General features: G+C 43.1%; 1 protein-coding gene across 1 annotated transcript in view; it reads left to right on the forward strand.

Moving 5' to 3' along the window:
• The window catches only part of OSBPL10 (oxysterol binding protein like 10), a 494,148-nt gene that overhangs the window by 274,123 nt on the left and 196,530 nt on the right, over window positions 1-23,495 (forward strand). The window contains exon 6 of the mRNA XM_029589416.1: window positions 13,478-13,632. Within this exon, the coding sequence (XP_029445276.1) occupies window positions 13,478-13,632 (155 nt within the window). The remainder of the gene's footprint in view (window positions 1-13,477; window positions 13,633-23,495) is intronic.

A 23,495-nucleotide genomic window follows, 5' to 3' on the forward strand; every position in this document is an offset into this window, starting at 1 on the left:
CCTCTCAGCAATCCAAACCAGAAGTAAACTAGAAGAGCCATCAGTAATAATGGGAGAAGTAGGTAATTAAAAAGAAAACCCGCAAATATCATGATACATTCCTGCAATAAACTACTATATATCTCCAGCTATCTCAGTTTGGGACTCGGTAGTTGCATTCCTAGAGTCTAAAATAGAAGAATATAACAATCTAGTTTATACTTGATAATACATTTACAGGAGTACCTTAATAAAAAGGAAGCCCCAAATGCAAGAACCTCAGATCTCATGAATAGGAAATGTATTTATTTTATTTATATTCCACTTTTTACACTTTTTTCAGTGCTTCAAAGTGGCTTACATTCAGTTATTGTAGATATTTCCCTATCCCCAGAGGGCTTACAATCTTAGGCCTGGATTCACCATTCTAACACAGAATGGTGAATCCAGCGAAAATGGGGGGCGGGCCTGCGAAAGCCGCAGCCTTCGCACCACCGTTGTGTATTCGCTGCCAGCTTTCGCATCCAATAGTACCACTGTGAAAGATGGTGCTATTTGGCATGCTAATGGCGACAATAATGGTGCTTACCTTATCGCCGCCAATGAAGACATCATAGTGTCCGCTTCCTCGCCGCCTCTGGCAAGCTATTGCATGTGAAATGGGAATTTTCGCGTGCGATAGCTGCTTATTGCATGCGATAAACGATAGAAAATTACCCCCTAAGTTTGTACCTGAGGCAATTGAGGGTAAAGTGACTTGTCCAATATCCCACAGTGGGATTTGAACCCTGGTCTCCTGGTTTGTAGCCCACTGCTTTAACCACTAGGCTACTCCTCCATTCAAACCCTTCTTTCTGTCCTGGGTTGCTCCAGCTAAATCAGGAAATATTCTCATGGCTTGTCCTAAGAAACTGGTATTCAAGTTATGAAAGTACAACTTCAGAACATTACTTAGATCAAATTATGATACAAAAGAAACCAGTAAATGTAAATGTTCAGAAACTTCCACATTAGAGCTTTCAAGAAAATTAGTCAGGTTAAACATTTCAAAAGAAACAGGAGAGTTTTGAAGTGGCCGTTGATTGGAAGGAAGAAAATACACTTTGTTAAAAGCAGGAATTTTCTCATCATGTAGCGTTTCAATGAGGTATTTCCTAAGTATCGAATGTGGAGGCTTGCCAACCACCGTGGGAAAGTTAAGCAAACGTAGATTGAAATGCTTCTCATGATTTTCCAGATACTCAATAGGCCTAGAAAGGGATTGTTCTCTTGTACCATGCTAGAATTTAGAGACTGAAGGTCTTGAATATCACTTTCTAACTGTTATGGCCGCCGGCTGCGGCAAGCCGCGACCGGGGCTGACTGTCATAGCCACGTCGGGACCAGATACTCACCCGTGGCGTCGGGTGGACCCGGAGGCTCCTGCAGGAGCAGGGAGCCTCCTCCGGCGTTCTTCCCGCGGCCTTGGCCGCAGCCTAGGCCGGCCGCACAGCCTAGCAGGGCTGAGCTGACCCCTCCCCCTTCCTGGAAGCTTTAGAGCCGTGCACGAGGCTGAAGATAAGATTTAAAGGGGCCACGACAGGAAATGGTCGTGGCTCCCTTCTGAGACTCCTCCCTCATTTTAAGTATTTAAGGCAAGGTCTGCTTTTCAGACCTTGCCTTGGTATTGTGGCTTCTGGTTCCGGATTCTGCACTGGTGTTCCTGGTCTCTGTTCTCTGTCTTCGTCCCGCTTCTGTTCTCCTTCCTTGTTGGACTGTTTCTTGGCTTCTGACCCCTTGACCGGCTGTTGTTCTATGTTTGGCTTGACCTTGGACTGGCTACGGACCCTTCTCCTGGCTTACTTCTGGACTGGCTGCGGATCCTTCTCCTGGCTTGCTTTCGGACTGGCTGCGGATCCTTCTGGCTTCGACCCTCAGAACGGCTTTCGACTACTCTTCGGCTTCGACTCCTGGACTGACTTGACCTGCTGGAGGCACCAGCCATCTGGAATCAACGACCTGCAGGAGGCGCCTGCATCCAGACCAATCTTCAGTCCTGAGGGAGTCTCCTAAGTCCCAGCGGCCGGGTTCCTACAGGCCCCTCCTGGAGAACCGCGAGCTTCCAGGGCGAAGACTTGTACGCGACTGGTGAACCTTCAAGCCTTGCCCTCCGATGGTAGGGACCAGAGAGGGTTAACTCCCTCTTTGGCAGTGCTAACCTTGCCTCGGAACAGGGGTCCACTTCCGGATTCGTAACACTAACTTAGTGATTCTATTGTTATGTTCATTTAATTGACCCCCCATGAGCTTGAAAATACCCTTCAAGATTTTGTGACAACAAAACAATTTTGGAAGAACACTCAGGTCCCCAAAGAGTCGAGCTTCACTACCATAGGCTATGGAGAAGGAGGGGGGTCACAATCATTTCACTCTGCAGCAAAACTGGTAGGGACAGCATCAACTTTGTTCGAAGCTACGCCAAGAGGAAACTGAAACTTACCCCGCAAATCTTGCTCCAACTCCTCCGGGGTACTAATTGTTCCACTGAATGCCAACGAGGCCTGGGCTTCCTCTGGTGCGTAAGCGCCGATGACTTCATCTCCCGGCACCACATATAGTCCACTCAAGTCAGTGTGTCACTCCGACATTGGGGGTTGGAGATCAAAGGGACACAACGATGTTTTGCCTGGCGATTCAAGTGCTCTTCATATGAAACTGCAATGGTATTACTGCTATCCCCTGAAACTGCAGGAGCCCTGGCTGTTGTCTGAAAGAGTATTCTGTCTCAAAGGGAAAGAAATGCACTTTCCTCTTCCTTTTAGGAGACATTATTGAAGAAAAAGAAAGAGAAGAATAATGAAGGTAGGAAGAGAGCAGCCACAAATGTGTCTAGGTCAGGCGGCCATCTTGGCTCCTAGATGTTCAGCCACTCGTGATATGATTTCTGAAACTTTTTTTGTATTATATACACATACACATACATATATCTAAATCTACATATATTCTATATATATTTCCAAAAAGATTTCTTGCTCCTTATCTGTAAAATTGTAACCTTTATTCTACTTTATTCAACAAATGTTTTTGGCAATGCTCAACCACATTCTAAGACTCATAAAAAAAAATATCATTCATACTTGCACACCACACTCACTCACAAACCTCATTATAAACACGTCTATTAATACTCCAATAACTATATAAGATTAACAGTAAAAGTGCTTAATCGTGTACATTTTCATGTAACACTCCTTAATTTAATTCACCGTTATTGTCAACTTGGTAATAGTCCCATTCATCACATAACAAAGACCTGAAGCTAATAGTTCGTATGTCAATTTTGAAATGTCTTTAGTCTTAATGCATTATAACTTCACTGATGTGTCCCCGGAGAACCATCTAAGGAATACTGCTAAATCCAGCCTTTTATCATTGACTGTGATAAACCCTAAATCAAGATGCTTTTTGTTCTTGATACATTGAAATCCTTCGCTGGTATATCCCTGGGGAAACATCCAAGAGATGCAGTTAAATTCTGCTGCAGGTTCTAGGTGAAACAAGGCCCTTGTGGGGCAGGATTAAATTGCATATCTTGGATGTTCCCCCAGGGGGATACCAACTAACTTTAAGATAACCGGATATATTCAGCAGTGCGGCTGTGCCACTGAATATATAGACTAAGTTAGCTGGATAAGTTTATCCGGCTAACTAAACAAGCCATATAGTGGCTAAATATGGCCCTCATGATGTCCAATTATGTGATTTTATAGGATTGTTCTTGGAAAGGCTGTAGTGTGAACAAAATGATTGTTGAGTTTAATTATAAAAATTTCAGGGGTGCCTATGAGCCTGAAAATTGGGGAAGGGGCAAAAGGTTAAAGACTGAAGAACCTGGTGAAGGGGTTCCCAAACCTGTCCTGGGGTCTCCCAGCCACTCAGGTTTTCAGGCTGTTGTAATGAATAAGCTTGTGTGAGAGGAAGTCAGGGCCCCCTCAGGGCCTGTGGGTGCAAGATGGCTCACAGGCCCTGTGCTGATATTGTTTTAAGTTTCTGCAGCTGTTGCTGCTGCACAAAGGTCTACAGCATTGCATCTGGAGGATCAAAGGGGGGAGGAGAGAGAAAGAAACGGAAAGAGGGGAGGGGGCTGCTGCTGGACAAGGGAGCCAAAGAAGGTGGTACTGCTGAGCAGGAGGTTGGGGGCAGAGAAGGGAGAGGCTACTACCTCTGCAAAAAGGGGTGGAGGAGAGGTGACTCCTACTGCTGGGTGCAGGGGGTTGGAAGGAGAGGGAGCTACTGCTGCTGGGGTAAGAGTTTGTAGGGGAGAGGGAGTTTCTGTTGCTCAGCAGATGGTTGGGGGAGAGGGGAGAGGGGCTGCCACTGGGCAGAGGGTGAGGAGGAGAGAGGGGGAAACTACTAGGTAAGGGGTGGATGCTGAGGGAGGGGGGCGTGTAATTATGAATATCTGCCCTGGGTGCAGAAAAAGCTGATCTCTGCACTGCATCCGCCTCTCCTTGACTCCACCGTTGGTACACTTTGTTGAACTTGAGCAGAGTTGTAATGTCAGCTCCTTAATTCAGCAAAAGCTTTTCTCTCGTTTCTGTGTTCATGCTAGCGATGTCCAGTGTTCCAGTCTTCAGTGTCACTAAAAAAGCTGTGAAAGACTCCGTGTGGTCAGCCTGAAACCGTGTTCCTCTCCTTCAGGCTGATACAGTTTAGTGTGCTCCGGCGGAGCGCACTGTTAACCCGTGATTGGACACGCGTTTTCGACGTGCTAGCGTTGCCCCTTATTCAGTAGGGGGTGGAAAACGTGCATCCAACCCCCCCCCCCCCCCGAACCTACTAGCGCCCGCAACATGCAAATGCATGTTGATGGCCCTATTAGGTATTCCCGCGCGATTCAGAAAGGAAAATGTGCAGCCAAGCCGCACATTTTACTTTCAGAAATTAGCGCCTACCCAAAGGTAGGCGCTAATTTCTCTGGGCACCGGGAAAGTGCTCAGAAAAGCAGTAAAGACTGCTTTTCTGTGCACCCTCCGACTTAATATCATGGCGATATTAAGTCGGAGATCCCGAAAAAAGTAAAAAGTAAAAAGTAAAAAAAAATAAATAAATAAAAAATTTGAAGTCGGCCAGCTGCTCGCGGGTTGAAAATCGGATGCTCAATTTTGCCGGCGTCCGGTTTCCGAACCCTTGGCTATCAGCGGGTTTGAGAAGAGACGCCGGTAGAATTGAGCGTTGGCTTTCAAACCCACTGACAGCTGCCGCTCCAGTCCAAAAGGAGGCGCTAGGGACGCGCTAGTGTCCCTAGCGCCTCTTTTTACCTCTTTTTACCACCGGCCCTAATTTGAATACTGAATCGTGCACACAGGAGAGTGGCCTGTGCGCGTGCCGGGAGAGTGGGCGTTAGCCCGCTCTCCCGCGGACTTTACTGGATCGGCCCGCTTATTAGTAAGTGTGGGGGTTTTTTCTTCTTCCTGGTGCTGAACGTCTAAGCTGGGGATAACGATCTACATGACACATCGCGCCTTTAAGGTTTCCTGACAGTTGGAATCTTCTGCCTTCCCTTTTGTCCGTGATTCTCTCATAGTCCAGATATCGCTTTGTGTTGTTTAATGTTCACCGTATGAATAGGATTTGAAAGCTATGACGTACTGTACATGAGATTGCTATAATTTCTTCCTTTCTTGTTTTTCTTGTTTTTCTAATTTTTTTTTTTTTTTTTGCTCTTCTCGAAACAGATTTTTTTTGGTTTTTATTATTTTAAGTGCCTTTCCTGTGGTAGGCACTTAAATGTCAGTCATTGCTGTGGTGAGCTGCAGTGTTCTGTGACATAGCTGTGATTCACAAGAGCCAGAGGTCATTATTCCCTCTAGGCCCCTCACAGCTGCATTAAGTGGTTTTGTGCGGCCTGCACTTCATATTGCCAATACTGTACCTTGTTAATGGAATTCATTTCTTCTTATCTAGGCATCCTTTCATTTGAGTTTTCGGTCATTGCATATATTCTGTTGTGTAATGTCAGAGCCATAGCTAGTCATGCCAATACAGAGGTGGGTGATTCCGGCCCTGGAGCGCCAAAAAACAGGTCTGGTTTTCAGGATATCCACAATGAATATGCATGAGATAGATTTGTAAATAGTGGATGCATTGCATGGCAGATATACCTCATGCATATTCATTGTGGATATCCTGAAGACCAGACTTGTTTGTGGCACTTGAGAAATAGAGCTGGACACCCTTGTTCTAGTACCTGGGACAGGGAAGCATATTTATGGCCTCCTGCCGCTAGCTCTCCGATGCCTGGTCTCTCCCTTCCTCCACCTCCTTGAAACCTGGTCCTTTCCCCTTCTGTCCCCTCACCCTTTTCCCACCCTTGATGGTAGGAAGAAAGTGACACTGTTTCTGTCCTGGCTCTTCATCCGCTTGCATTTCAGATAGATTTCTGCCCCTCCCCCCCTCCCCCTCTCTGCCATGGGGCTTTGTGTCCTGGGTGACCTTTCCTCTTGCCTTGCCCATTCCTAGTTATGACCCGGTTTAACAGCACACAAGACACAAAACACATCTACACACTGGCACTGTGCAACACCGATATATAGCTGAAGCACAACGTCACGCCAGTTGACATAACACATGTCAGCACACACAACCCAGCCACATCCATACAATACAATTTCACGCAGACAATTTAGTACATGGGCAGCATGTACACAATCGAATCAAGCGCAGACACAAATCCATAACATTCTCTAAACGAACTACACAGTGTTGGGACCAGCTTCTTCTGCGGCCAGTACAGATAGTTAAAAATTACTAGGTGTGGCTCCAGCACCATGCTCTCTTTAGTGGTGGAGGTGGCTTTTTCACAGCTCTTACTCTTTTGTCAGTTCCAGCACAGCATCTCCCTTTTACTCTCCCCCTTCATCCCCTGCCTAGCAGCATTCCATTCTCTATTTTCCCAACCTCACCCCTATCTCAGTCAGCAGCACGCTCCTCTTTCTCTCTGCATCCTCTTCCCTGCCCGCAGTAATATCCCCCTTTCTTTCTTTCCTCCTACTCCACCTCTCCCTCATGTCCCCATCCCTTCCCTGATCCTCCATGTTCTCTGGCTGATCAAGGACCTCAAGGCCCGCATGGGGGTCTGTGAGGTGGTGGGTGCTCACTGGCCCTATGGTGTGACGTGTCTGTCTCCTGCATAGACTTCCGGTTTGTAAGGAAATCCATGAAAAGGTGTGGGGGCAGGTCCTGTGAGCATGCTGTGTCTCACAGGCCTAACGTCGATTTTCTGTGCTTTGCTGCCAACACGATAGCCACTGTTTGCCTCAGTTTGCTAGGTATGGTTTTCAAGATATTCACAATGGGAAAAATTTTGGACTGGATTTAAGATTTTGGCTCTTATTGGCAGGATCAGAGAGCAGGGAGGTGGGAAGCCCGGAGTGCCACGGTGATTTCCCTTTGAAGTGGTGCTAGCATGTGGCTGTAAAGCAAGCCACATGTCCTGGGCATTTGATGCCTACAAAACTTTGGTGCCTTAGGCAGTTGCCTATTTCATGTATGCCAAAAATCTAGGCCTGGAAAAATCATGAGATAGTTGCCTTTGATAGATTTATTTAAATACAAACATAATGCATTTGTGTATTTTGGTTATCTTGGAAATCCAGGCCTGTTTATGGCCCTCCAGGATCAGAGCTGGTCATCCTTAACCTATGTGAGTTTTCCCAAAAGTGAAAGATGTCTATTTTAAAACCTCATCTGGTTGTTGTAGAGTGACCACCTTTTTGAATGCTGTTTGGAGAGAGAGTGTCTGAGGTGTGTGGTGGCACTGAAGGATGGACATATCATAAAGTCCCAGCAGAAATTATTTAGAAAGGATTATATTTTTTTCCAAACTGTGTGAAAAAAAACCGGGAAATTCTTTCATGCAAATTGGGGGATTATCCTTCCAAATGCAGTGCAGTAGACCATGCTGGATTGTACTGATGCGGTCAGTGTGCAGTATTAGCTCAGGATTGCAGCATGCTTCATTTGTTCCTCACTGACCAATGAATAATCTGTCTCTGTGCATTCTAAAAAGAGTTCTAGTTGCATTCCTTTTCCCTAAAATTTCATAAATAGCAACAGACAAGTGGAGCTCAGACATGTAGAGGTGATCCTCTTGGATCCTGAAGGATGGATAGCAGCTTTTCCCTCTTTTGAGAGAACCTTCCAACAACAAACACAGATTAGATGGGCAGTGGGGAACAAGAAAAGCTGTTCAAGATCCCTGGTGAAAGCTGCTATCCCTAGGAAAACAAACCCTTTATAAATAAGTAATCATAAGTAATGCAAGCTGGCAGCACAAGATGTTCTAATTCTCCTAAATGATGTGCTAATGGGATAGGGCTTCTGCTGAGCACAGGATCATACTTTTGTAGAGAACCTAAAGGATCTTTACTAAGAGGTTGTCCCATTTCAGCCAGGGGGAACAGAAGTAGGAGAGTGCTGGCTTTAGCTTCCCCACGTGGGAGACCAAAATGGTAGAATCTTCAGAGTATAAAACCCAGTGCCACCATTTTAGGATGTGGATTTTGAATTGGCCCTTTCAGGAGGTAGGGTGTCTCTGTGCCTGCTTCTGGTTTTGGTTGTTTTCTTTGGGAAAGGACCCTTGGGCTTGGATAAGGACCCCCGGGTATAGATAAGAGTAAAGGGTGCCTGTTTTCCCTTTTAGAAGTATGTCATTTTTGCCTTTTTGAGTTGGGATGAAGGAAGTTTTCTACGCTTCCTTCCTCCCTTTTGGGTTTTCTTGTTTTTTTTAAGATCTTTATTTTTGCGACCTGCCTGAGTCCTTTAGGAACCAGGGACCCAGGGTAGTAACATCCTAAGGAGTTGGGAGTCTCTTTCAGAGAGAGCCCTACTGGACAATTGGAAGTCTTGCAGGGGAATGAATCTTCATTCAGTCCTGGGGAAGAAATAAAAATGAGGAATACAGAGAAGACTAGTGGCACCTATCCAGTGTTAACCATGACCATATCATCCAAATATTGAAGAAAGAACTGGGGAGATACCCTTCTAATATCAACCAGAAAGGAGAAAAGAGAGATAAGAAAATCTAAGAACATAAGAAATTGCCATGCTGGTTCAGACCAAGGGTCCATCAAGCCCAGCATCCCGTTTCCAACAGAGGCTAAACCAGGCTACAAGAACCTGGCAAGTACCCAAGCAGTAAGAAGATCCCATGCTACTGATGCAATTAATAGCAGTGGCTATTCTCTAAGTCAACTGTTCTGAACAACTGGACTAAGTTATGACAAATGGGACTTACACGTATTTTATCTAAATTGGGAGTGTCATTCTAGCCACTAAATTCTGGGAGTAAGCTTCAAAACTACCTCATTAATTGTAAAGGATCAGAAATAAGAGAATTGTCATTAGTAACATTATAAATTAATTGGAAGCTTAAAGTCACAGATTTATTAGAAGAACTAAAGTTTCTTTTTTTCTTTTTTTAATTAAAATTTATTAAACACTTATGCTGAGGCACTAAGCAATGTGCATAATTATCATAAATAATCTAAAATTATACAACATTTAGTAAACTAACAAGGCAACACACATACAGTCCTCATCAGCCTGAATTATATCAAACAGTGCCTTTCCTTATTTTCTTCTCATGCTAACAATTGCCTAAAGGGGCAACATTATAATGACACAGTTTCAACTGTAGGCTTCTTTCAATAAATACGATTTCAGGATAGCTTTAAATGTTTTCATATATTCCGTCTGACGTAATTCATTTGGGAATGAGTTCCACAATATAGGAGGTGCAGCTGAGAGAGTACATTCTCTTGTTACCACCAAGCTCGCCTGTTTTGATGATGGTATGTCCAAAAGTCCTGTTTGGGAAGATCTTAACAATCAAGTAGGATGCTACATTCATTTTCAACGCATTAGCCCAAGATGAAAGACTTGAATAAATCAGTTTGTGTCATTGTAGCAACTTTGCATTGAATGCGGTATTGAATATTCAGCTAATGGAGATTCCTTAGGGCTGGAGTAAAATGATCCATGTCCATTTTTCCAGAAAGTAACTGTGCAGTGACGTTTTGCAATAAGTGAAGTAATCTTAGTGATGATGCTGGCAAGCCAACATATATCACATTACAATAGTCTAATAATGGCAGTATCGAGGCTGGAGTCATCAATCAGAATAGTATAACAAGCATTTCAAGCCACAAAGGACCTGCAACGCAACCCCCCCCCCCAAAAAAAAACAAAACAAAAAACCCAAAACCTGGCCTTGATGACAATTTTAACATGATGTTGGAAATTTAAATTAGCATCTATACAAACGCCAACACTCTTGACATTAGTGAGAATGGTAAAAAAAACCACATCATCAAGCATAATGGTAGATAGTGGAGAATTATCAAATGGCCACTGGATGACCATTACTTCTGTTTTCAAATGTTCAATGCAAGCTTATTATGAAAAAGCCATTGCTTTGTAGTTGAAAGATAAATGCAAATTAACTTTACTGTTTCTGACCATGTGGGCTGTACCCGAACAAAAACCGAATGTTAACAGAGTATATTCCTTAACCATCGTACAAATTTGCCAAGAACTTGCATATGGGAACTATGTAAATATTGAACAATGAGAAAGAAAGGGCAGAGCCTTGAGGAATGAACTCCAGTCAACACTGAAGACTATTGAGCGTGTTTGTTATTCATTCTTACCTGGAAAGAGTGCTCAGCCAAATAAGAATTGAACCATTTCAGCCAAATAAGAATTGAACCATTTCAGATCGGTGCCGGAAATCCTGCATGCCCTTAATCAATATATAAGGTTGTTATGGTCCAAGGTAAAATCTGAAATATCTAATAGAATGAGCACATAGCTCATCCCATTATAAAGGTCTCTGTGCTCAACAATTGTCTGAACCTAAACTGAAATGGATTTAAGATTTGGGGTATTCCAAAAAATCAGTCAACTGATATAATGTGACACTTTCCAGTAATTTGTCTATGAAAGGTAAGGAAGAAAATGACCTGTAATTAGAAAGGTCAAGAACATGACCACTTCATTTCTTTAGGAGAGGTCTAACTGATGTCTTCTTGATAGAGCTCGGAACGACTCCCTCGGCCAGCGATGTATTAATGAGGATAGTCAATCACGGTGCAATTGAATCTATTTCACACTTTAATAGTATAATATCACAGATATTTAAAGGACAGTTAGATGAGTTCATCTTCGCAGTATCCTGAAATACTTCTTTCATTGACACATTGTCAAAAGTAGTCCAATATGGATCCATTGTGTTAGAAAGGTCTGTAAACCATGATGGCACAGAGTCAAAATAGGCCATAAATTTTGTGATTTTTGTTGCAAAATTTGTGAAAAATCACAACTAAGTGACTGCGCCAAATCCATAACCTCGCACTTGAGTATGCCTAGCATACTCACAAGATTCCTTGCTAGTTTGAATAATTCCTTAGGATTAAAACCCATAAGTGGACTGTCAAAAAGCAAAAAATTGTAACTGGATATTTACATCAATTTTTCACTTTAATCAATAAAAGTTAAGTTGAAAACTATCAGTTTCTTCCAATGAGATTTTTACTGCTATATAAAAGATACTTTAATGTTGACTTAATTATTGACTAATGCTCAGGGCCTCCTGACAGGGAAACTTGGACTTCAGAGAGAGGACAGTTAACTAACTTAAGCCCATAAATTGAGGTGTAGTCTCTGGGGGCCTCTGAAAGGACACTAGCCCAGGGGTTTCACTTTTATCATACACAAGTGAGATCACCTGATCGCACATCTGGTCTGGACATCTACAACAGAAAAAAAAGCATAGATTTGGCAATTGCTCTAGCCCAATATTAAATTACTCTTTGAGATTCTGACAGCTGAGCGAGCTGCCAACTTGTACGATATTCCACCAGGCTTCTATGGGTTAAGCACTAACTTTAAGATTTCTTATGAACATATCTAAGCATTGTGTCTCCTGAAGGTAGTTGTAGTAATGGTAATCTTGTGACTTTTTTTTCCCTCAAGGTCTTTTTACCTTTTCAAAATCTTGCTATTTTTTTTTAATTGTAATTCACTATAACTGAAATTCATTTTCATATTGTTGCTTATTATATTTGGTACTGTTATTAAACTTTTTACCCTTTGCGCGAGTGTTACATATATTTTTTAACTGTTTCTTTGCCACAGGATGGCGTATTTGCTGTTTTGCTAAAAAAACAAACAAAAACCAAACTGCTATTACTGCCAAAGCTCTGAAATCTTTAGTTCATCTGTGCTTGTCTAATCAGTTTGAATTCCATTGTAATCAGTTACGGCACAAAAAAAAATTAATATATTAATTGGCCAGTTGGCCAGTTATATCTGTCCACACTGTTAACACTATATCCCAGCAATCTCTCCCCAGGACTGTTCTTTTTTTTGTCTCCTTCCTTAATACTCCACCATCTTGGTTAGATGACATACAAAATCTCCTTATTTAGTTCACACTTAGTTTTTCTCCCTTCCTATATGAAGCCACAAGGCTGTTGCCCAAACATCTGGCCTCTTAGATGCCCTGCATAGTCTGCCAAGCAGACCCGGCTGTGTTTCTGCCGGGACTTCTAATTATTACTGTACTTAGAGCCTGCCAGACTCAGCTGCTAGCTTGATTCTAGGTTCCCCTGCTTAGCCTGCCAGACAGACTTGGCTATGTGAAGCTTGGGATTAGTTATTTTTTCTTCAGCTTAAAGTCATCAGACAGTAAATGAGTGATATTCTAGTCATGTCAGTTTGATGGCAGCAGTTGCAGAAGGACCACATCCCAAGCTTTATGTTCTGTTTTCTTTCTGCAGTAACCGAGTGTAGGGAAAAGGAATTTTGACTAGTAAACTGAACAGATGTAAGCTGTAAGTCGTATGCAATCGCACATGTGCACCCCAAACATCTCAGGTCTTCATGAAGACTTGTATCATGAAGCTTTTAAAACATTCTGTGGTGGAACTTGAAATAGCAGCCACAGATGCGCACAGTCAAAAAAAGAATTTAACAGCAAATGTGGGATCAAATGGCTCTTTAATGTTGATAATGAATTGTCAAATGTGCTGTAGTTCTCTGCCCATGCCTGCTTGAAAAGTTGTAAGGGTTTCTTCAACAGTGCTCCCAATCCCAGCCAGCCTGAGGAGCAAGAGCCAGAACTAACAGCCCCAGGTCTTTCACTTCATGGCAATGAGCACTAACCACTAAGTCATTGGGCCATTAATTTATAATTAAGAGATTTACCTTTGTGTGTTCCTCTCTTCTCTTCCCTGCTTGGACACTCCCACTTTCATTGTCAGAGTCCCCGGACTTATTGATACCTGGAATTGAAGTCTCTTGTTTGGTTAAATATTTTAGCACTGTTTATAAACCAGCAGAAGGTCATTTTAGCAGCCTGTGATTTGCACATAGTTAAATGGAGAGTGTAATGTTTACTACCTGAATGTGGAATGCAGAAAAATGTGTGACCTCACCTCAAGCCTCTCTGTTTCAGAGGGTGTCCTAGGATGGCATGGCTCAAAGTCACATTCAGCAGAGCAGCTGAAAAATGGGGATCTCAGCTCTTTACCGTCCGCTAGTGCCAATATAACATGGGCAGTAGCACCAACTGCACCTGGCGACAACCAGTCACTACAGCACACCATTGAGGTAAGTTCAGAGATACTGGATTTATGTAGTGTATATTCTGTCAATGCCACTTAGTGTGGAGGGAGGGTGTTCCCTTGTGGTTAAATAAAGGCATGTTAATTTTTCAGAAAAGTGTTCATTCTTGGCAAAATTTTCTTTATCAGACAAATGCTTTAAGTGTAAGTCTCTGTATTGGGGACATTGGGGCATCGGTTTTGGTCATGACCAATTATCAATGAGTTTTGGAGGAAAATAGTAGAATATGTGCAGAAAGTGACAGGAACTCTGATACCCCTAACATGGAAAGAAATTTATTTTCGATTACTCCCATAGTCTTTCTTTCAAAGATGAATTTACCAGGTTGTGGTTATGGAAGGTTCTTTTATTGGCAAAGAAATCTACACCACAGTGCTGCTTAGATGAAGAGCCGCCATCCTTAACGCACTGGAGAAATTGACTTCATCAGGTTTGCCAATTTGAAAAGTATGCAGATAAGACACATATGTAAGAGGAAGAAAGTCTTTTTAAAAATGTGGAGCCAATGCTTGCAATCTTTACCACACAGAGCAAGAAGCATGATTCTGAATGAATACTAATTAGAATAGATGTGATATTCTTGGGTATTGCACATTCATTTTCTCATGTTTATGCTACTGTTATGGATGCACAAATGATACCTGCGCTTATTCATTTAAAGGTGAATTTTAAAAGCCTGACCCGCGCTGAAATTAGGGATTGCGCGAATAGGTTGGGCTCGCGCGTGCCGAGCAGATTTTAAAAGCCACCTGGATAAGCGCTTAAATGCTGCTGCGTGCACATCTCGGAACTTCTTAAAAAAAAAAAAGGGGGGTGGGGGTGGGCAGGGTGTGGTCTTGGTGGGGTATAGGCAGTACATGAGCGTTTCAGCACTATAACCAGAAATGTATGAGTAAATACTTGCGCAATCTGGCGCTTGCTGAGGCCCCCTGCCGTGTAACTTTATTTCTGCTATGGATGGCATGTAATTAAAAAAAAAAAAAAAAAGCTATTGTGGAGTGTTTTAAAGGGTGTGGGGTAACTGGGGTGTGTACAGGCTATCAAACCGAGGGGGGGGGGGGGGAGGGGTTGGAGGATCTATCTGTTAACTGGGCGAACTAGGAGCAAACTGGTAAATGCGTCGGCACACGTCCCTTTAAAAATCCCCTCCCTTATGCGGTAGAAGCAGGATTTGCACGCACAGTTATGCGCCCACTAGCAATTCAGTGCGCATTTGCGCAGGGCCAGGCTATTTTAGAACCTGCATGCATATACAGTACATGCGTATGTTATAAAATAGCCGCGTCCCTGGGTGCAGGCCGACGAGCACATGTGCGCCTGCACGCCGGTTTAAAAGTTGCCATCCCTGGGAGGGGAAGGGGGGATGTTGGGATGGTAAAATTTGCTTACTGCGCTGAAATGTTTCTTTGACCTGGTGCTGGAAGAGTCAAGCAGTATCCATGTAATTTGTAACGTTTTTTATTTTCATATTTATAATAAAAAGGTTTGAACTGAAAAGTGGTATGAAGCAATTATTTTTTTAAAAAAAATGTTCGTTGACTTACTTCAGCATCTTCCCTTTTTTTCGGTATTCATAGACAGTGGAGTTTAATATTAATTGGATTTGCTTTGTTGTGCCGATGAATTGTAGTGCCCTTGCTGTAACTCTCCAGGAGCATATATGTGTACAGGCAAGAAACTAAACAAATTGCAGATAGAGAGCAATTATCTTTGATAGAGGACTAGCAGCGTGCACAGAAGAGAGGGGAGATACATTAGACATAATGACAGGCTACTCAAATTTATATAACCTAGTATAAATTAGTTCCTTGTATAAATTTGAGTCGCCTGTCATTATGTCTAATGTATCTCCCCTCTCTTCTGTGCACGCTGCTAGTCCGCTGTCAAAGATAAAACGGGTACAGAAAGGGGCAGCTCTGTACCTCCAAGGGTTTATACAGAGATCATGCCAGATAGCAATGGACAAGATCCATAGGAATGGGGATGTGAAGAGGCAGAGAAGAGTTAGCCAGTATAGTTGCATTGAAGGAGCAAAGAGAGCCATGGACGTGTCTTCTAGTAGAAGACTTCATGGCAGCATTGGCTTTTCAGCTCCATGTTAAAGAGCATGGGCCTGGGGGAGCAGGGACTTCCAGAGATAAGCCACAGCACAGAGGTGTGTGGGAGGGGTGTTGAGTAAAAATACAGGGTAAAGAGGACAGATAAGGACTGATATATGAGGTGGTATGGCAAAGTGGAAAATATATATCATAAACTCAGATTTACTGTGGAATTTTGTAATCTCACAGAGGTCAGAAGCAGGGTTAAGAATACTTTTCTGTAGAGGTGTGCAGCCTCTAAATGTTAGCTTCATTTTTGGGGGATGTTTGGTTATTGTTTTGTTTAATGTTTATTTTGTTTGTTTGCCGATGTGAAATAAACATTTAAACCCCCCCCCCCCTCAATCCCCCTCCCCCACCAAAACGGGGCCTCTTCTAGCCCCGCCCCCCAACTTCTCTGTGCCCTGTGCAGTATTACAAACACATACATGGCAATTAGTAATGTGAACCTTTGTGTCAACTGCAGATTTTACTGCTAAGTCATTTTAAAATGGCTTTAAATTATTTAACTGCAATTTCCCATGGATCTTGTTTGTAAGAGAATCACAAATTATAAGCGGACCTGTCTGTCCGTTGCTAGTACTTACAGCTGGAGCGACATATTATATGCTGACCTTGAGTCCCTGGGAAAGGCAGTTTTATAAATCTAAGAATAATTAATTTGTAGGGGAGCCCTGCAAATAATTAAAAAAACTTAGGAGTTGCCCCTAGGCTTTATAATTGAGCTGGATGAGCATTCTTGCTCCCCATACACGGGTTAGAAATCCATTGTTGGTCTCGTATCGTAGTGTGGGTCTTGCATGTGGTTTTCTGTAGTGTATGTATTGTTTATACTCGTGTGCCCCTTTGTGCCTCCCCTTGGGCAGGTTCTTGAAAAGGCGAGGAATCAGTTTGATAAATGAATACTCTGGATTACAGACTTTAGAAGCCTGATAGGCCTGTATGATCTTGAAACATTAGGTGAGTTTGCCTTCCAATGACTGGTAAAGAGAGGCAGGTTCACCACATATGGAAGAGGAATCAATCATGCTGGAAGTAACTTACTATAGCAGCTCTCGTGCTTTTTTTGTACTTAACATCAGTAATTTTATTATTGAGTTACTGCCTACCTAGTGTCTTTATCTTTTGCCCTTTATCTTTAGATGAGTGCACAGATATGCCATTAACTTTACAAGTGTTTCTTCTAGTATGGTAAAATCTTGTTGATTAATGAATGGATTGATAAAGAAAAAGGCTTGGGCAAAATTCCAGTAACCACTTGCCTTGTTTCTCGGTCGGTGGTACTCTGAAATATTTTCTATGGACATACGTTATAAGGCTTTTTAATGAAGTTTTATAGAATTTATTTTAAAGAATTAAAAAACCCCACTCTTAGTTTGCATGCCAGAAATCTGGAGAGTTTGCAGTAAATAAATAAATTAAAATGTTGAATCCCCAAAAATAAACTCAGAAACAGGGATTACTAGAAAAATGTGTTATCAGTAGGGATGTGAATTTTCCTTTGTGCGGTCCGATCGGGATTTTTTTTATCGGCTGCGCCCGAGTCAATTAAAAGAAAATCCTCCCCCACCCTCCCAACCCCCCCCCCAAACATTTTAAAATTACCTGGTGGTCCAGTGGGGGTCCCGGGAGCGATCTCCCGCTCTCGGGCCGTCGGCTACCACTAATAAAAATGGCGCCGATGGCCCTTTGCCCTTACCATGTGACAGGGTATCCGTGCCATTGGCCGGCCCCTGTCACATGGTAGGAGTAATGGATGGCCGGTGCCATAAATGGACCACCAGGTAATTTTAAAACATTTTTGGGGGGGTCGGGAGGGTGGGGGAAGCTAAGGGAGCAGTTTTAAAGGGTCGGGGTGGGTTTAGGGCTTGTTTATGAGTGCCGTTTTTCCTGCCCTCCCCCAAAACGATAAGAGAACCCCACGAACAATTTTGTGGGGTTTTCCTATCGGTTTCGGGGAGCTCCCGATTTCTGACGACTTTGAAAATATCGTACGATATTTTCAATCGTCAGAAATACGATTCACATCCCTAGTTATCAGTGTTGCAGTGGTCATGAATGTGATGCTTGATTTAATAAAGACATACTCAGCACAGTGCTATTTTATTCATGAGCCAACTTGCACTGATACTCAGGAAACTAAAATAGAACCACATCTTGATCAAAAAGGATTCAGAACAGCAAACTTTCTGGATAATGATTTCTTAAAGAGACATTATCTAATATAGTGTGCCCCCCCCTCCCCCCTTGGTCCTGACTATGAATTACCCCTCTGCTTGGAGTGGGGAGTACCACATGAGAAATTATATTTAGTAATGTGATTTATCTTTGGGTTCATAGTGGGGATGAGACAAGTTCCCAGTCACCCCGATACCACAATTCTGTGCCCTTCCCAGACAATCTCTCACTTGTGGCACCACAGATCAGATAAAATCATCACATCAGAATAAAACAGTAATTAATCCTTTTACTATTATTATGTAAGTAGACAGTAAATCCAATCAGAATATTAAATGGGAAAAGTACAGTAGTGAGGTATAATATAAACTCGCAGTTTTCTTATTTTAAATCAAGCAATGCAAAAATAACACTGGGTATGGCCTGTTAACCAGGGCAACCAACATAATCATATGGATATTAAAAAAAATATATATAGGGAACTCTAATAGAGAGAGGCTGTGGGGGAGGAAGTGAAGTATACAACTTTCCAAAAGTGTCTTTACCCCGAGTACTCAAAAAAGGAAGAGGGGAACAGATCTACCCCAATGTCACCAGTTTGTAAAGGCTGCACCCTGTCCCAAACACAAAATTGTGTGGGGGAAAAAAACAATCTGCAAAATAAAGAAGTCCCTCTTGATGGTGGAGATAGCTAAATGACGAACCAAACAGATGAGCACTGCAGTGTGTGGAAGGTCAGTCTCTCCTTTGGTTGGAGCTTCCCCAAATGGTTTCCTTGGTACTAAACAGAAAGCTGGCCTGGTTTCAGTCTCTTACAGAAAGACCACCATCTACCAGTTTTTCCCCCGGCCCTATCTTGTGTGCCTATACTGGCCAGCAAGGGTATATACTTGACTTTGGCTAAAAGGCTGAAGCATTTAAGATGAGATACTGAATTTGGGGACAAAAGGCAAGGAAATAAACCTTTTTCCTCCTTTGCTAAAATACTCTGTCTGCAAAGTTTAGATTACTTAACTCAATCTCTTGAGAGCATGATCCAGCCATGTGCTCCTGGGTCTGGATATCTTTGGAAAGGAAGCCTGTCAGTCTCTCATCTCTTGGCTCCTCTGTTCCTTGTTGGGATTTTACAGGTAGCTTGGCTATGAAGCAAGAACACCTCTTTGTCTCTCTATTTCCTCAGAACACAGACTTCTGAGCTCCCCCTCTTGATAATTAGCTCTTCAGGAGAAGAAATGATTGCAGAGCTGCCAGATGCACTCCTCTCTTCCTGGCTCCAACTCCTGGCCTTCCCTGCCCCACAAGCACAGACCGAGCCAGCCAAATTGCGCCTTTCCTAACTTAAATGTGTTGCATTCGGGCCTGCTCTTCGCCCTCGCTCCACCCTCTCTACCTCTGTGGCGACTCCCTCCAGGCCTGATGGACTGCTTGCTGCCGCGGCGTCTCCATGCCACAGCGTCTCCATGCCGCTTCTCCCCGGCGTCCCTGGGCTGGCTCGACGCTGCGGATCCGCCATGTTCCTGATGACATAGGGCGCGCGCGCGTTCCGGAGTATGTACCAGCAAGGGCGCGAACCTCAGGGGAATTCCTCTGTATTGACGTCATCCGCTTCCAACATAAAAGGTCTTCACTTACGCTGACTATTCGAGTTAGCAAGGATTCGTCCAAGTTACTCTGCCTCCTCGACTTACCAGGGGTACCTGCTCCTCGAGGGCTCATGTTCCTGAAGACTCTGAAGATTCTCTACTGCCTAGAAGCTATTACAGATACAGACAATCGTGAGTTGCCACCGCTCTCTCAGAGCTGTCCCTGGAACCAGGTACTCGCTTCTCGAGGGCCTAGCTCTTTCCAGCTACTGAGCCTCTTTAAGATTTTATGTGAGATTGTCATCTACTACTGGCTATGTATACAGAATACCCTGTCTACTCACTATCTATAGTCTCCCTACAGCTCAGCAATCCTGGGATCGCAGTTCCAGAATCTGAGGTACTTCAGCCAGCTCACTACTGCCACCTCTGGTGGTTCTACTAACCTGACTAATAAAAGAACTATCTGTGTCCGTCTCCATACTCAAGCCTAGCCGGTGGTCCCTCTCAGGATATCCTCCTGGGGATGCTGTCTTCTGCCATCAGCCCAAGGATTCACCTATTTACTACGTGTGCTCACTCCTCCCATTTCAGGAGCTGAGCATAACAGAGTACTAGCTCATCTGATATCTCCACCCATCAGACATCAGAACCATAACAGATTGCAACTCAGCACGGAGATTAACAGAGTGCCAACTCCTCCCCTCTGGAGGAGCAAACCTCTACAGCTTGCTAGCTCCTCCCACCAGGGGAGCTCACTCATAACAGATTGCTAACTCCTCCTTCCACAGGAGCCAAAGCCTATCAGATTGCTAACTCCTCCCCTCTGGAGGAGTAGATCATAACAAAATGGTCTCCCAGCATTCCTTTAGCTTCTTCCTCTGCTGGCTATGTAGTGCTGTTCCCTGGGCAAGCTAAACAGTTGTTAACACTGTGAGTGCTGGATGCTGGTTCTTGCAGAACATTTGTCATTCACAGGAGAATACACAGGGGTTTTAATGGATTTTTATATTCTTTCACCTTGGCTGCGGTGGCTTGCAGTCACTGCAGGGTTGAAAACCCATTTTGGTCAGGTCCAAAACAATTCACTCAGACCCAGATGCTTCTCAATGCACATTTTAAGGCTCCAACACATGATAAGCTTATGGTGGCAGAAACCTTGTTTATTATAACTTGCTACAATAGCATATTCCCTATTTTATGAATAAATTGAGAATTGAAAGGATAACATGGACTTTGTATTTACATGAAAATGACTGTTTAACATAAACAGCTATAAGTGAACGTTTTCTTTAACACTTATTTATATTAAATGTACCGAGGGGTAGCCATGTTAGACTTCAGTAGCAAAAAATGAAACCGAGACTGGTTGCACATTCTAGATTAACAGATTTATTGCGGCATAAGCTTTTGAAGACAAGTGGACTCAAAAGCTTCTGTTTTAAGAAAAGTTGTCTTTAAAGGATTATGCCTCAATAAATTGGCTAGTCTCTAAGGTGCCAGCAGTCCTTCTGTTACATTAAACATAGTTCATTAAATCTACATGGTACATTGATTATCTTTCCTGAGAAGTTCAGAATGATTCCTAGGACTCTTAGAAACTTCTAAACTTGGTTTAGAAACTTTCAAGAATCCTTTTGTAAGTAATGCCTCTACCCTAATTCCTTCAATGTCTTCATAGTGCTTGACAATATATTCTTTGTTTTATTTGTCCTGTTTATTTCAGTGATCCTTTTATGGGGTTGCTCAGGATCCAAGACTAACATGGGATCTCTGTTTGCAACATACAATTGAACAGTAATTCTTCTGGTGCAAGTTCCATGGCTCAAAGAGGTTACCCTGCAGTTCAGCAAGGGACAAGCTAATGGTCTTCCTCAGCATTTCTTGCTTTTTGTAAAAGACGTTTCTTGATTTTCCTGTTCTCAACAAAACCATTAACTTGTAGACATCAAGGGCTATAACAAATTACATTGGTGTGTTTCATTAAATAGAAAGCTTAATTTAAATAAACACAAGTGGCAACTACACAAAAGAAATGTAATTAAGGTACAAGCCATATGCAGATAAGCTATATTTCAACCAGACCGTTTTCAAATTGATCATAAGTCAGAATAATTACATATTAAACTGTTATCTGATTAATATCAGAGAACCTAAATATATTATGATATTTCCAATAAACATCCCAAATTTGGGCATATTCCTTTATTATTCCCCTGAGTGAGTCTGTGAGTTTTTCTAATATTTCAGTGACAATTACCAGGCATTGCCAATAGGCTATATAGAGAACAAAAATTATCAATGTATGCCTAACTGCATAGATCAAATGGTCAGCCAATTTTTATTTATTTATTTTTTTTAGTGCAAGCAAAATAAAAGTAATTCCCATTTCACAGGCAGGCACAAAAATGCAGTCAGGGTAAGAGTGAATTCTATAATTAATGACATTTCAGATTCAGCCAGAATCCAGAAGTGTGGAATGAATATGCAGTCCCACCCAGTGCTTGCTTACCCCCTGCAACAGTAAAGGCTATAGTTACTGAACTTGGAGGGAAAGAGGTGGTCTGTACAAGTACAATGCAAAAGCCAGTAAAGTAATTCTCTCTGCAGCATACAGAAATGTTGCTAGCCTTTCTTCAAATACCTCACCAAGGAAGCATTCTTAGAAATTCTCCCAGTTCCACATGCAAGATCCTAGAGGCAGGCTGAGCTCCGGAGTCTTAATGCATGCATGGATGAGACGATGGTGCAGGGAAGAAGGTTTTAGATTTGTTAGGAACTGAGGAACATTTTGGGGAAGGGGGAACCTAGTCTGACGAGATGGGCTCAACCTTAAACAAGTTTGGAACAAGACTGCTGGTGCTCCCAATCAAAAAAGAGTTAGAACAGCTTTTACACTAGATCATGAGGGATAGCCAAGAGCGGGGAGACCCCTTCTGTTTGGTTTCTAGTTGCATGAGATGTTCTGGGTAGGGGAGACCAGAGAGACCTTTTGGGGAAATGTTTGAATGTCACTACATGTAGTAATAGCAAATGAACACTGGCAGGTATTTTTAGAGAAGTGAGCATTGAAACATGATGTGTTGGTGTGGTTTGTTTTAAGGGGTGGTGATGGAAAAAGGTTGAGCAGGAGATATAAAAGGGGAAAGATCTGGTGGGGTCTTGCTTTTTTGATCCTGCCCTTTCTGTGTGGGGCTGGTGTAGGAAGGGACCTCCAGGATGCAGTGGCTTGGAAGTGGCCAATCTGTGGGCTGGTAGGTCTGGGAACCCTCCCAGTGGGAGCAGGGCCCTGCAGGGGGAGAGGCCCAGGGCTGTGGAGTGGAGAGGGTTTTCTCTTTCTATGAGGAAATGGCCAGAAGCTGGGGTGATGAAGAAGGCTGTTCCTCCCCATGAGAAAAATGTCCAGGAGAAACCAGAGCCTGGGGGAGTGATTCCGACGTGAAGAGTGCCCGAAGAGGTCCTTTATGTGGTGGATGCCAGGAAGTCCTACTTGCTATGGCAATGGAGAAGTGTGGAAACCGAGGGGAGATCAGGGGTGCAGTGAGTCAGGAGTAGCTCTGTGCAATGAAATGGCATGTCCCTTTGGGATGTGAATTTTGAGTGAGAAGACTGAGTGCATAAAGAGTTCTGAATAAAGTTTAAGGGAGTGAACCCATTCCTTCCTAGGGTGCTGAGATTTGGGGTTAAACCCGTAGAGCAATCTGGGAGTGATGTGCCTGTCCTGAGTGGTATGGCGAGGGTAGGAATGTGGAAGAAGAGAGAGTATTTACTGTGGTGATGGGAAAGAATGGTAAATGTTCCTGGCACAATGGCGATATTGGGAGACTTCTTTGATTTTCATGTGAAGGCTGGGCAGCTGGTACACTGAGTCAGAGAGAGTACCATATAGTGTGCTTTTAGGGAGGAGATGTTAATTCTGTTTCATCCCGTGAATTCTGATTGTTCAGTATTGGCAGTTTTATCCAATATCACATGTATATAGTTACTG

The sequence above is a fragment of the Rhinatrema bivittatum genome, chromosome 2 (genome assembly GCF_901001135.1).
Source record: "Rhinatrema bivittatum chromosome 2, aRhiBiv1.1, whole genome shotgun sequence".
NCBI classification, from domain to species: Eukaryota; Metazoa; Chordata; class Amphibia; order Gymnophiona; family Rhinatrematidae; genus Rhinatrema; species Rhinatrema bivittatum.